At 42.1% G+C, this 12732-nt stretch overlaps 2 protein-coding genes and 1 long non-coding RNA gene across 3 annotated transcripts in view; 1 reads left to right on the forward strand and 2 right to left on the reverse strand.

The window, feature by feature from the left end:
• Nucleotides 1–7910, reverse strand: part of dyrk1b (dual-specificity tyrosine-(Y)-phosphorylation regulated kinase 1B) — a 77023-nt gene extending 69113 nt beyond the window's left edge. The window contains exon 1 of the mRNA XM_046043727.1: nt 7124–7910. The gene's annotated coding sequence lies outside the window, so the exon portion shown is untranslated. The remainder of the gene's footprint in view (nt 1–7123) is intronic.
• Nucleotides 7859–12049, forward strand: LOC123967601. Its single transcript, XR_006824290.1, has 3 exons — nt 7859–8023; nt 8145–8245; nt 11863–12049. It is a non-coding gene; the product is annotated as an uncharacterized LOC123967601 (long non-coding RNA).
• Nucleotides 8320–12732, reverse strand: part of fbl (fibrillarin) — a 12098-nt gene continuing 7685 nt past the window's right edge. Inside the window, exons 7-9 of the mRNA XM_046043730.1 lie at nt 12415–12527; nt 11322–11467; nt 8320–9454 (exon numbers count right to left, since the gene is read on the reverse strand). Of these exons, the coding sequence (XP_045899686.1) occupies nt 9430–9454; nt 11322–11467; nt 12415–12527 (284 nt within the window). The 3' untranslated portion in view covers nt 8320–9429. The remainder of the gene's footprint in view (nt 9455–11321; nt 11468–12414; nt 12528–12732) is intronic.

Consider the following 12732-nt stretch of genomic DNA (forward strand, 5'->3'; position numbering starts at 1 on the left):
GGTGCTGTCTGTTTCTTCTGATCATCCTTGAGATGGTTCTACACCTTCATTTGAGTCCAGCTGTGTTTGATTATACTGATTGGACTTGATTAGGAAAGCCACACACCTGTCTATATAAGACCTTACAGCTCACAGTGCATGTCAGAGCAAATGAGAATCATGAGGTCAAAGGAACTGCCTGAAGAGCTCAGAGACAGAATTGTGGCAAGGCACAGATCTGGCCAAGGTTACAAAAAAATTTCTGCTGCACTTAAGGTTCCTAAGAGCACAGTGGCCTCCATAATCCTCAAATGGAAGACGTTTGGGACGACCAGAACCCTTCCTAGAGCTGGCCGTCCGGCCAAACTGAGCTATCGGGGGAGAAGAGCCTTGGTGAGAGAGGTAAAGAAGAACCCAAAGGTCACTGTGGCTGAGCTCCAGAGATGCAGTCGGGAGATGGGAGAAAGTTGTAGTAAGTCAACCATCACTGCAGCAATCCACCAGTCGGGGCTTTATGGCAGAGCGGCCAAAGATGAAGGGAAAGATGAATGCGGCCAAGTACAGGGATATCCTGGACGAAAACCTTTTCCAGAGTGCTCTGGACCTCAGACTGGGCCGAAGGTTTACCTTCCAACAGGACAATGAGCCTAAGCACACCGCTAAAATAACGAAGGAGTGGCTTCACAACAACTCCGTGGCTGTTCTTGAATGGCCCAGCCAGAGCCCTGACTTAAACCCAATTGAGCATCTCTGGAGAGACCTGAAAATGGCTGTCCACCAACGTTTACCATCCAACCTGACAGAACTGGAGAGGATCTGCAAGGAGGAATGGCAGAGGATACCCAAATCCAGATGTGAAAAACTTGTTGCATCTTTCCCAAAACGACTCATGGCTGTATTAGATCAAAAGGGTGCTTCTACTAAATACTGAGCAAAGGGTCTGAATACTTATGACCATGTGATATTTCAGTTTTTCTTTTTTAATAAATTTGCAAAAATTTCTACATTTCTGTTTTTTTCTGTCAAGATGGGGTGCTGCGTGTACATTACTGAGAAATAAAATGAACTTTTTTGATTTTTGGAAAATGGCTGCAATGAAACAAAGAGTGAAAAATTTAAAGGGGTCTGAATACTTTCCGTACCCACTGTATATTAAAATATTTAAAATGTTTTGGGAAGAAAATTAGTTCTTTGTTGTTTCAAGGAATCATTACAATGTATGTACAATAAATAAAGTAACAGTGTTGTCGGCAGGGCGCTACATGGTGTCGTAGAATATTTAGGAGTTACTTTTAGCAGATCTTTTGACTTTTTGAAGGGATACACACATTTACAGACGCACTTTGTCCGACATGAATGCTAGCAGTGTCCAGATTATCGTGAGCCATCATGGTAATCCAGACACCGTGTCTACCTGCCCCCAGTGACATGTAAGCCAATCAGACTTACCTGTCCAAGCATTGATATTTAATGGGACTTTTACTCTGCTAAGTGTCAACGTTAAAGAGGTAATATGTAGTTTTCGGCGGCCACTGGCTGTGTGCTCTTACGCGTGCTTGCTTGAACTCATGAGCGAGCATAATCCGAAACACAACCGCTTTCATACAGAAATCCCGCAATCCAAGTGGAAACACCAACATGCAGCTGTGGCTTTTCACCAGTTCAGGTTCTGTTACTTGAATGTTCCCGGCTCAGAGGCAGCTCAACACCAGCTCCGATGCGTCGTTTAAGAAGTACTTTTGCTTGGGGGTGGCAGCACCGCCCCCCACCGTCATATGACGGCCTGATCGGTGACAGGGACACACACACACACAAACTACAAGTTCCGTCTGCTTGGTTTCACTGAGTTTGCCGCTTGATTGAGATTAGGGAAATAACATTTGACAACCACTCGTCACCCAACTACAGATCTGGATTGGACAACGGTGCGCACCATGAGCTGCAAAGTAACTGCAGGATGTGGAGTTTCTAATTAATTTTTTTTTTTAAACTTATGTTTTTGCACTGGCCTGATTGGGCCAGTGAGTTGCTAGTTAAACTGTCCCGACATTAATTTTTACTGGCCCTGGGCCATCGGGCCACTGTTATTGTCGTGCCCTGATTACTTACATTGCTTGCTTTGTCGTTGTTCACTTTATCATGGTATTTGTCATGGTGTTGGATTTCTCCAGAATCGCGTAACCCCACCTTTATGATGCAGAGAAATATCCCGAGTTACAGTTGGAAATGCCATATTCATTGAATTTACAAAAAATGTTCTATATCAGTATATGTATCGTTATTGGGATATGAAATGACCTATATCAGCATATGAACTTTTTATCATATCGCACAGCCCTAGGTGTTACCAGTGATGTGTCTTTTCACTCACAATCAGTCTTTGGCTGAACACAGAGAGCTCATTAACCAGAGAACAGTCGAAGTTTTCATTTTAGCCATTACGGAATTTCCTGCATTCTGGTGACATTTTTTGTTCTGCCTTTCCTACATCAATTTTTCGGTGCGTTTGCTGTAGTGTCACGATATTGGAATTACAGAACACCATAGCCGGTTAGCGCTAGCCAACGCCAATCCCTCCCCTTCAGTATGCACGGCTGAGCAGGAAAGCTAGCAGTATATTTTTAGGCTCTATGTAAGTTAACATTAGCTGAATTTATAGGAAGTAACTAGCAGCTGCATTTAGGGGCTGGGCGATATGGCCAAAAATGTTATCGCAATAAAAATTTCATATTATTTGATATCGATAATTATCACATGTCAAATCATTATTTCTTTCCAGATTAAAGGCTGACTGAACTTGAAATTTGAAGAAACTAGATGGTTAACTATGTGGTTAAACTTTTCTTTATGGTCAGAATGTGACAAAGACTTAATGTCAAACAGTGAATCACTTAACAAATCTGAGGTAGAACACTCAAAACAAAAAAGCTTTTGATACAAATTTGATCAGTAAATATTTTTTCAGTCCCTTTTCCTCAACAAAATAAATCCATCCATCCATCGTCGGACAATTTTGGAGACACCAATTAACCTAGCCTGCATGTCTTTGGGTGGTGGGAGGAAGCCGGAGCACCCGGAGAGAAGAACATGCAAACTCCACACAGAAAGGCCGGGGCAACCGGGGTTTGAACCCACACCACAACCTTCTTTCTGTGAGGCGACAGTGCTAACTACTGCACCACCGCGCCGCCCACAAAATAAATATCTTAAGTGCTAATTTGTTCATGGTTCACATTAATTCAACCAAATATTTATTAACGATGTATTCAACATTATTTATATTGTTATTGATGAAAGTTATATTGAGATAATTATCATTGTTTTATTGCCCAGCTCTAGCTGCATTTCATTACTACCTACTTTGTTTTGTTGTGAAAGGACAGTGCTGACTGTGGAGGAGCTGAGGATAGTAAAGCAAGTCAGGGATGCAAACTAGTCTCTTTTAAGCTAATGAGGAGACGCTTCTTTTGGATTTAATTAAGGTAATTAAGTTAGGTGGTTCTCATGTTACCTGTTTTTCATATTAATTTCTACAGATAAATGTCAAAAACTGTAAATTGAGACATCGCGTCTATAATGATTATGAGGTCATATTAACAGGGTTTCCCTGCCGTTAAAGGCTGGAGGTGAGGCCCGAAACAGCTTGGGTGCTGTGTCATGAATGTAAAATCAATGTGGAGAGAGGATGGAAACTAAAACTAAATAACTTTTCCAAAATCGATTGGTTGTAGTCCCTCCCCAGACAAATTCTTCAGCAAGTTTAGGCCTGTTTATTTCTAATTTGCTCTAGCTTTTCACTGCACTACATCTCAACCCAGTTTCACACCTGTAGAAGATTGTGGTGGCTGTATGTCGTTTTGTTGTGTGGCTGTGTTTGTTTTCTGTGGTGTTGTTCATCCCGCCAACAGCCACTGACCAAGCAAGGAGCACTGAAGCAGTTCTGGAGGGTCGTGGCAGCCTGATCCAGACTGACACTTAATTTCATGAGAATTATCTGTTTTTGGCCAATAAAAGATAAATTACTGACAAATCAAGGTCCTCAATAATGTTGATGCAAAAATCATATAAATCCAAATGTCATGAAATGATGTATAATTGGAAAGTTGAGAGAGAAGAACTCCCATTTATATAACGTGTGCACCACACAACAGCTAATGTGAAAAACATTTTTGGATACAGAGTAGAACTGAAACAATTAGTTGAATAATTAATTAATTCAACAAAAGATTATTGGCTACTATTTTCAGCATCCAGTAGAACACATTTGCCATGAGCGTGCTAAGTAATATTTGGAAAAAGAACATGTAGCATCCATTACGAAGTTCAAGTTATGTAGTTATTTTAAGCAGTTTTAATACTCCTCATTTATTTAATTTTTTTTTTTTAATCTGTTGTATAATTCAATTTGTGACAAATTAGTAGCAGTAGATGTTGTTACAAAAATGTAATAAGTAAACATCTACAGAAGACTGCAAGCTGGAAAATGAAAACTTTTCACACCCACCTTTGACATCTACAGGACGTGTTTGATTGATGGTGGTGGTTATTTTACGATAGAGCAAATGTCTGAACGTGGATGTACTGACATTGTCCACATACACCTCAGTCAGCCACAAACCTTAATATCCAGATGAAATGTGGTGAATGCCGCCATCCAGTTGCCTTATTCAATAAATATTAAGATGAATGCACGTAAAGTCAAGGGAAAGATGTGAACAGAGACAAATAGATCCAGATCTACACTAGGTGGCAGCCGCTAAAGCAAAGACACACCTGCTCAAGTTGGAAAAGTTTTGACTCAACAAGACCATGACGAGCAAAAGATGAATAATACCATGAGAGAAAGTAGAGGATGAAGAAAATAATGAGAATAATGACACCGGAGTTTATGTTAAGTTTTGGAATTAGTTTTGAAATTGGAGGGTCAGAGCTGTCATACAACCATCTGAGCTAGTTGTCACAGCTGTGCTGTCAGTCAGGGAACAGGCTGTTTGAGGCCAAAAGACACAGCCCGCAAAACCACTCCAGCAGTCAAAGCAAGCCAAAAATGTACTTAGCATTGTATCAGTTGGATGGAGAGAACACTGAGGGTCTGGCACTGAAAAAAGCCACCCCTGGATGATCCAGTTCACCCAGTCTTGGATCCAGCTGATTTGACTTGATATTAAAATCTATTTTTGAGTTGGTGACGCATATCCTCATTTGCAGTATTACAAAGTATAATGCCACAATATATTGTTACACCACAACGCACAAATATCAGTTTAGTGAGTCTCAGGGTTTAGTATTAGCTGTGTTATATTTGGTCTTTTTATATCCAATTACAAAATATGGTGACAGCTACAGGTGGTAAATGTAATCACAGAAATCTAGGCATTTATGCTCAGGGTGGTGGTAATGGTTAAAGCGTAGTTCACACTACACAATTTTCAGCCCAATTTGCCGACCTCGCCGACCATCAGGCTGTGATCAGGCTGTAAATCAGCAATCGATTGGCAATCGCCAGTCGATATGTGTGAACTACTCAACGACGCATTAAAACGTAGTGTGAACGCCACAACAACTTCAAGACTCCCGTCAAAAGATGGAAATTTGTGGAGTCTGAACAGCACAGCGATCAGGTGATGCTGAAAGTCGTGTAGTCTGCACGAGGCTTAAGCAGTTGTGGCACACTGACAATGTTGTGGAAAGGGGTTAATGCTCCAGCATGCACGGGTGCTTTCCCCACTTATACCAACTAGTGGCTCTCTGAAACTAAGCAGCAGGTTGAGCTGGAACAGATTTCATGATGAACAGAGCTCAGTGCCTTAACGAACAGCACAAACTTAATTTTTTGACTATATATTGCATACCAACACTTCTGATAGAAGCTTCAACCTGAAGAAACATGTCCTTTATCCTATCTGAAATGTTCCATTATGGCCTAGATGTAGCCTTTTGATGAAGTAGACAAATGACTGCACAATTGTGCACACTCCTGGTTCAATATTAAAAAGATGTGATTTGATAAGACAATGAATGAAAGGAATTTAGTAAAGCATAAGTGGTTGATGGCGAAGGCCTATTTTGAGACTTAAATGTGTTGACCTGAAGAAATACAGTAACCCCAAATTCAGCAAGGTGTGTATGCAGAGAGGCAGCATTTGTTGAGGAACCACACAAAGAGGAGCACAGAGACCATGCAGACAGCCAGAGAGATGTCAAGTCATGATTCTTCCAGTTGTGCATTGGCACTAGTCTCATCAGAGGTCTGCTCCTTGCCAAAGAGCAGCCATCTCCCGGCAACCTACTGCCTGTGTCCCTCTAATCCAGGGCAGGGCAGGGGCTGATGCGGTAGCTAAGCTAGCGGCTAGCGTTAGCTGCCATAGCAAATGAAATGCTGCAGATATACAGAGGACAGTCGGGGTTGGTGGCTGGCTGCTTTGACACCTAAAGCCATCGCCATCCACACGCCACACTAGGCTATAACAGCATACTGTATACAAGGGGTATCATCAGGTTCCGATCATGTAGCACCACATCCATTTATCTGTCCGCCGGCATCCTCTAAGTTACCATTCTATTTGGTGTCGTGCATTAACTTAAGACAGGTCGCGACACCGCTGCTACTTACACTTGCCTAGATACACACACTGATCGCATCTATCATTGGTCTCTTTCTCACCCACCCAACACTTTAACTCGCCAGATGGTTAACGCTTGCGGTTAGAATAGACTCGATCACAAGGTACCGCTAAACTAGTAAGGCTGGGGATTGATAACGCTGGACACTGCACGGTACTAAAAGGGGGGTAGTAACGTTAAGTCCATTATCATACTGCACATCTCAGCCTCTTTAGATGCGACAGTCAAGCCTTAATTGTTCGACACAATCGATTGTCCAATACCGACGTTAACCCACCTATTTCACTGAAGCCTGCCTCTTCAGCAATCTCCCATTAGCAATTATACCCAGCAGTGGCAGAGGAATGGGGACACGAGGCCGGCTGACAGGGACGACTAACGAAGGAAGGGGTAACGTAACAGTGTGCTGCCAACAACTGTTTGACGGCCAAGCCTCTAACATACATATTAAAGACAAGAACCAACTAGCCCCAAATTCATACATGGGAGAGAAAGACAACGCCGGTCAGCTATGTCTTACCTCAGGCGGTGAGACGAACCAAGTTCCGCGTAGCAGCCATGTTCGGAACCACCATCTTCCTCCGTCTACGCGAACCGAGCCCCCTCCCCCGGGTCAGTCGTTCCTCTTCCTCAGCAGAAATCCAAAAATTGTGTTGTAGAATCTTTTGCCGATAAAATCCCGGTGAGTTTAGTTCCCAGTAAAATTGCTTTACTCTCCGGAGCTCAAAGAGCGGGTTGTCGATGGGGACTGATTGCCGGCGCAGCACAGCTTGCCGTGCTGAAGGGGAGGTGGGCAGCCCTCCGCCTCAACCCCGGACACCTCGAATTCAATCTTCTTTCCAATCAGCAAAATGCATTTAAGTTACTTGTTCGAGGTTGATTCTCAGACATACAAAAGGCCACCTTACAAGTGCAGCGTGGGTCAGTGGGATTAGCAAGCCCGTCAGCGTGTTAAATTAATTAAAAGGCAAGAAGCTAACATTAGCTAGCTATTAGCTAGCATGCTAGCTCTCTAATAAAACACTGCCATTGGAATTTGATGGAAAACAGTCCGCACACTGCAGCCTGCTTGGCGGGCAACGGCCAGCCGATGGGCCACTGAACGATACAGGCAGACGCTATGAAAAAGCAAATATATTTTGGCAGGCAAAGCTACAGCTGGCTCTATACCGGCCAGCCCCTCCGTGATGTTAATATCGGTCAAAGGAGAGGGGCTGCATTGAGCGCGCACTCCCGACACCACGCAAGTACGGCCCAGCGCGTTCCAGAGAAATTCCCCACAAAATGGCTGCCAAAACAAATCCACCGCGGACATCCGCACAACTGACTTTTAAAAGTTTAAAAGTAAATGAAATGTGGTTGCGTTATAGCACCCGCACTTCCACCGAGGCTTCGGCAAGAAGCTGTTTGACGTGAGCTGGTAGTTAACACTTTATGAATGCTGCTTCATTGCCTCCGCATATGGCTACATTTAACGCTGGACTGACTTCTAAATCTAGGTTTTTCCAGATACTAGTAGCGACATTTGGCTCTCTTCTCAGATGGAGACTATGATCCTGCACCAACACTGGGCACCTGTGCCACTAAGGACCAGTTCTGGAAATGTTTGCTGAGGCGTTCAATGCTTTAAGAACCAATGATGGTATGGATGACACTAGTTTGTTTACAGTTTAGTTAAATAGCTATACAATGTTATTTAATCAAAAGACAATCAAGAACGGATAAACATTTTATTAAAACAAAGTTGTCGGTTATTAAAAAAAATATACATTAAACTGTTGCACACTTATTCAAAATGACCATTCTGCTTCATATTCTAACAAGTTTTTCTACAAGTATCAAATTACTAGCTTGAGTGAAAAAGTCACCATCTATATTTATATGTAGTCGGTCCACTCACAGGGTCCTGTATGCCACCTCACCACTAAATAGATCAGCAATAAGGATTCCTTATTGTGCACACCTGAGGCTCTTGTTCACATGAGCTACCATACAACATAACATACATTCTGACAGATAATTATACACTACAATACTAGCCATTTGGGATGTATACTGTGTTGATACTTTGACTATCCTAACAATTTGGGGTGTGCCATCTGGAATCAGAAGCACCCAGACAGAGTAAGGAAATCAGAAGAGCAGGAGAAAAAAACATTTCATTCAAAGGAAAAAAATTAAATCAAAATAAACAGTAAGAAAAGGATCAGGAGCACAGAAAAGCAGGAGTATTGAAATAAAATTATTGGCCAAACAAAACCTCACTGGAGCCAAAATCAAACATTTAGTCAATAAACAGTTTATTCCGTCTGTTGAAATACTGCTCAGGGTAGAAAGTAACTTATTCCCTGGCAACATGTCTAAGGCTGGGGACACACTACACAAGACTGGAGATTTAACTTCCTGGTGTGTAGCTGCACAGGAACACAGACCTGACAGTCATCACTTGTGCATAACAAATGTGAAATATGGGGTGGTCCAACCAGATATGAATACATATTATAAAACTTTTACTACTAAACATGACCTCCTCCAATCTGGCAACCAACAGATGTGGCTGAAATGGCCCCAAATGTCATGTAATGTGCTCCCAAACTTGTCAATAGGAAGACCTTCTAGCAGTTGGATGGCTGGTCAGTTAACTGTCAGGACGCCACCCCCAAAAACACAAAACAAACAAAAAAAAAAGAACCTGCAGCACTAGCGTGCTAGTCAGTGTTTCATACTGTGCAGTAATCTACAGACAGGGATGAGAGGAGGGCAACACGCAACATTATAAAACAGATTGAAAATGGTAATCCATTTCCCTGAACTTTCTTCCACACCTCATTTCTTCTGTTTAGGCGGAGGTCTGAGGAGAGACGGAAAAGAGCATGTTAATATACTATGATATGTCGAGCTGACTGTAGGGGGGGTGGGGGGGGGGTCTGGATGTCAACCTGTCACCATAACTCAACTCTGGGAACATTAATATGGAGGGAAAACTGCTATCAAGTCCCTTTCTGTTTTACATTCACAAACTCACAGCCTCTTTATTTTAAATCCCACACAGGTCATTGTACTTATTTAAAAGAGAAACAAAGGTGAAAAGAAAAACAGTGGATGAACTGTTTGACTGCTCAGGTTTGGTTTTGTAATGAAGTCAGATCCTGGCAAATTACTTTGGCGAGTAAGACCTTACCAAACTGATGACTGAAATTATGGCCAAAAGTATAAAATTAAGATCCCAGTTTCCTTCAAGTAGTGATGCGTGCAGAGCTTCAGCCTGGACTTGTATCCAGAGGTGTGTAGGTCTATTTGAATTTAGATTTGTAAGGAGTTCTGTAGTGTCTAGTATGTTATCTTAAAATCCTGCAAATGGCATGCCCAATTGACTGTTCTGCACTTCATTATTTACATAAACACACATGATTGGATGAGACGCAGCCAACTGGAGGAGCCTCAGATATTCATAATATCAATTCATACTGTCAATCAAAATGATTACTACGTATTATGTAAATAAAACCAAAGTTTTTGATCTCATTACTACCATTTCATTCAAAATGGCGTAGCAGTTGCCAACTGGTTGGGATAAGACAAGACACTGAAATAAATAAAACTAAAGCTGGATCAAGACCAAAAGAAGTTAATTATAGACCTCTCAATAAGGAAGTTGTGGAGACTTAACACTGCGGTTAAGTCTTAGTTTACATATTTTGTACCTTACCCCAGGGGGGAAAAAAAAAAACCTTAGGGTACGAAAACTTTACAGCTACCAAAAAATAAAGGGGGTTTAGCTCTTCCAGTTTGGAAAAAAAAAAAAAAAAACAAGAAACATTCTGAAGCTTGATTTATACTCCTGCGTAGGGTCTATGTAGCCATGCATTTTTACTTGTGCGTCGGTGTCCCCGTCATTCTGCAATTACACCCCCAAACGCCGTCAGCAGTAGCGCTACAGCGTCTAAAGCAGAGACTTGCCGGCCTAGCAGGCTAACTTCCGGGTTTAGCTCTCCTTTAACATGAAGGGGGGTAAAATTGTAAACGTGTGGCTGGTGTAGCCTTTTCAAATGTTATCAACTGAATGGATGAATCAAATGTATTGATCCACCGTATTAAAGACGCCGTTTTGGCCGCTAATAAAAGTTCATTCAAAGCACGGGCACTTCCTGTCGGCTCGGAGGCATTACGGGGCTACCCATCATAGAGCTTACAGTCCACGTCGACTCACCGTGTAGTTAAGTTTTTGAGAAGGTGCATGTCAGGCTACGCCGTAGGTGACGACATAGGGTAGGGGGCTACACTGAGGCTATGCCGTCGATTTGACACAGAAGTATAAATTGCACTTAAGGCAGACCAACTAAGGCCTTTAGTTTGCTGGTGTACACCCAACTAAAATTAGATTGAAGATTAGAAGTGAGCAAGCGATGGGAAGAGGAACATCACCTAATACAATGATTGCTTATCTCTCACTGTCCAACCTACTCTTACAGTAAAGACAAGTCACTTCAATCTATATGGCTTTTTTCATGTCTTTTTACCTCATAGTTTGGGGTCTTGTCTAACGACCTCAAACATCCTCTCTTTCAGGCAATGTGCAAAGGCATAGTTTGAATTTGGCTCCTTTTATGGTAGCACGTTGTCAACAATGTCTACATTGTCAATAACCACATGTGGACCACCTGTAGTAGATATTTCAACTGGTCGGGGGGGGGGGGATCAGTATTATGTCCGTGTACCTGTAGACGCCCACCACCACAGCATGGTCTCTCTCATAGGGTTCCAGTGTGAGCTGTTCTTGTGGTTTCATGTTCTCAGCACTCATCTTCTTCACTTCTGAGGCAAACACTGCCTCTGGAGCCGCTGTCGAGTCTATACAGTTAGCCTAAAGTAAAAACAAAAAACAGACATCAGATTACACACAGCTGACAATAGACTGAGTACGAACAAACGTCAAGGGAGCAGGGAATTTGATCTTCAGTCTTCTGAGGTTTCGCTTTCCTTTTACACATGTATTCCTGTCACTACGACTGACTTACAGATCAGACTGTCGTTAGTGATGTTAAAAATACACATTTTGATACATCAATTCTGAATATTTTAGTTTTAAAACTCATTTCGCTGTGTCCCAGCGAGTTGACACATTCACACACCTCTGCAGTGCCCACACAGCACCGCCTGCTCTCACTCAGTGCCATCTTCTTGTCACTCGTCTCCTTCGCTCCAGTTGATTCATGGTTTTTTGTTTGCCTTTTGACGTGTTATGTTTTTTCCTGCCAGAGTTTCGACAAGTCCCGCCCTGCTGTGCTATGATTGGCTAGTACTCGTCACTTCTGACTGGATGCTAGCTGCGAGTGCAGCAAGTCCTGCCTTTCTGTGCCTTGATTGGCTAGAAGCCTACTCATTGACACCAAGATATTGTACAATATAGAATATTTTAAATCTTTACATTTACAGAAATAAATGAACTGACGCTGCTCTGCTTAACACAGTACTATTTACCTTCACTTAATTTCTAAGATTAGTTGATTAGATCATTTTGTAATTATCCAGACATTTAATTTTGTCAATTTTCCCCTCGTGTTATCGAAAATGGTATCAGGTTTTTTTCCAGGTTTTCAAGTTAGAAATTCCAGTGTGGTGACAACACTGCTTGTTATCCCCATATCTAAACAGAACCATATCAAAGGGCTGATTTTGTTTAACACAAATTACCTTTGCTCACTGTCACTATACACAACAGTTTCTGAATATATTGAGTTTTATCCAGTAGCTAGCAAACCCTTAGAATATTCCAGACTACCCCAATTCATTCTCAAGTCATCACTGTACCTTGATGGAGATGACAAAATGTCCTCCATTCTTCAGGAAGTTGTGAGCGTTCAAAGCAACAATCCTAGTCTGGTCAGGCTGGGCAACATCAGCAAAAATTACATCCACCATTCCTAGAGAGGGAGGGACAGACTGTTACCGTCTGGACAGTGTCTACCTGCACATTCATGTTGCTGTGGACCCAGTCTTATGAGCCTGATGACAGCATTCTGCTTTTGTCCACTGCTATTTTCAAAACAACAATCATTTGTCTATCAAGCTAGATGACAACGATGTTAAAAAAAAAAAAAAAAAAAAAAAGGGGGGGGGGGGGGGGGG

The sequence above is a fragment of the Micropterus dolomieu genome, linkage group LG03 (assembly GCF_021292245.1).
Source record: "Micropterus dolomieu isolate WLL.071019.BEF.003 ecotype Adirondacks linkage group LG03, ASM2129224v1, whole genome shotgun sequence".
Classification (NCBI taxonomy): domain Eukaryota; kingdom Metazoa; phylum Chordata; class Actinopteri; order Centrarchiformes; family Centrarchidae; genus Micropterus; species Micropterus dolomieu.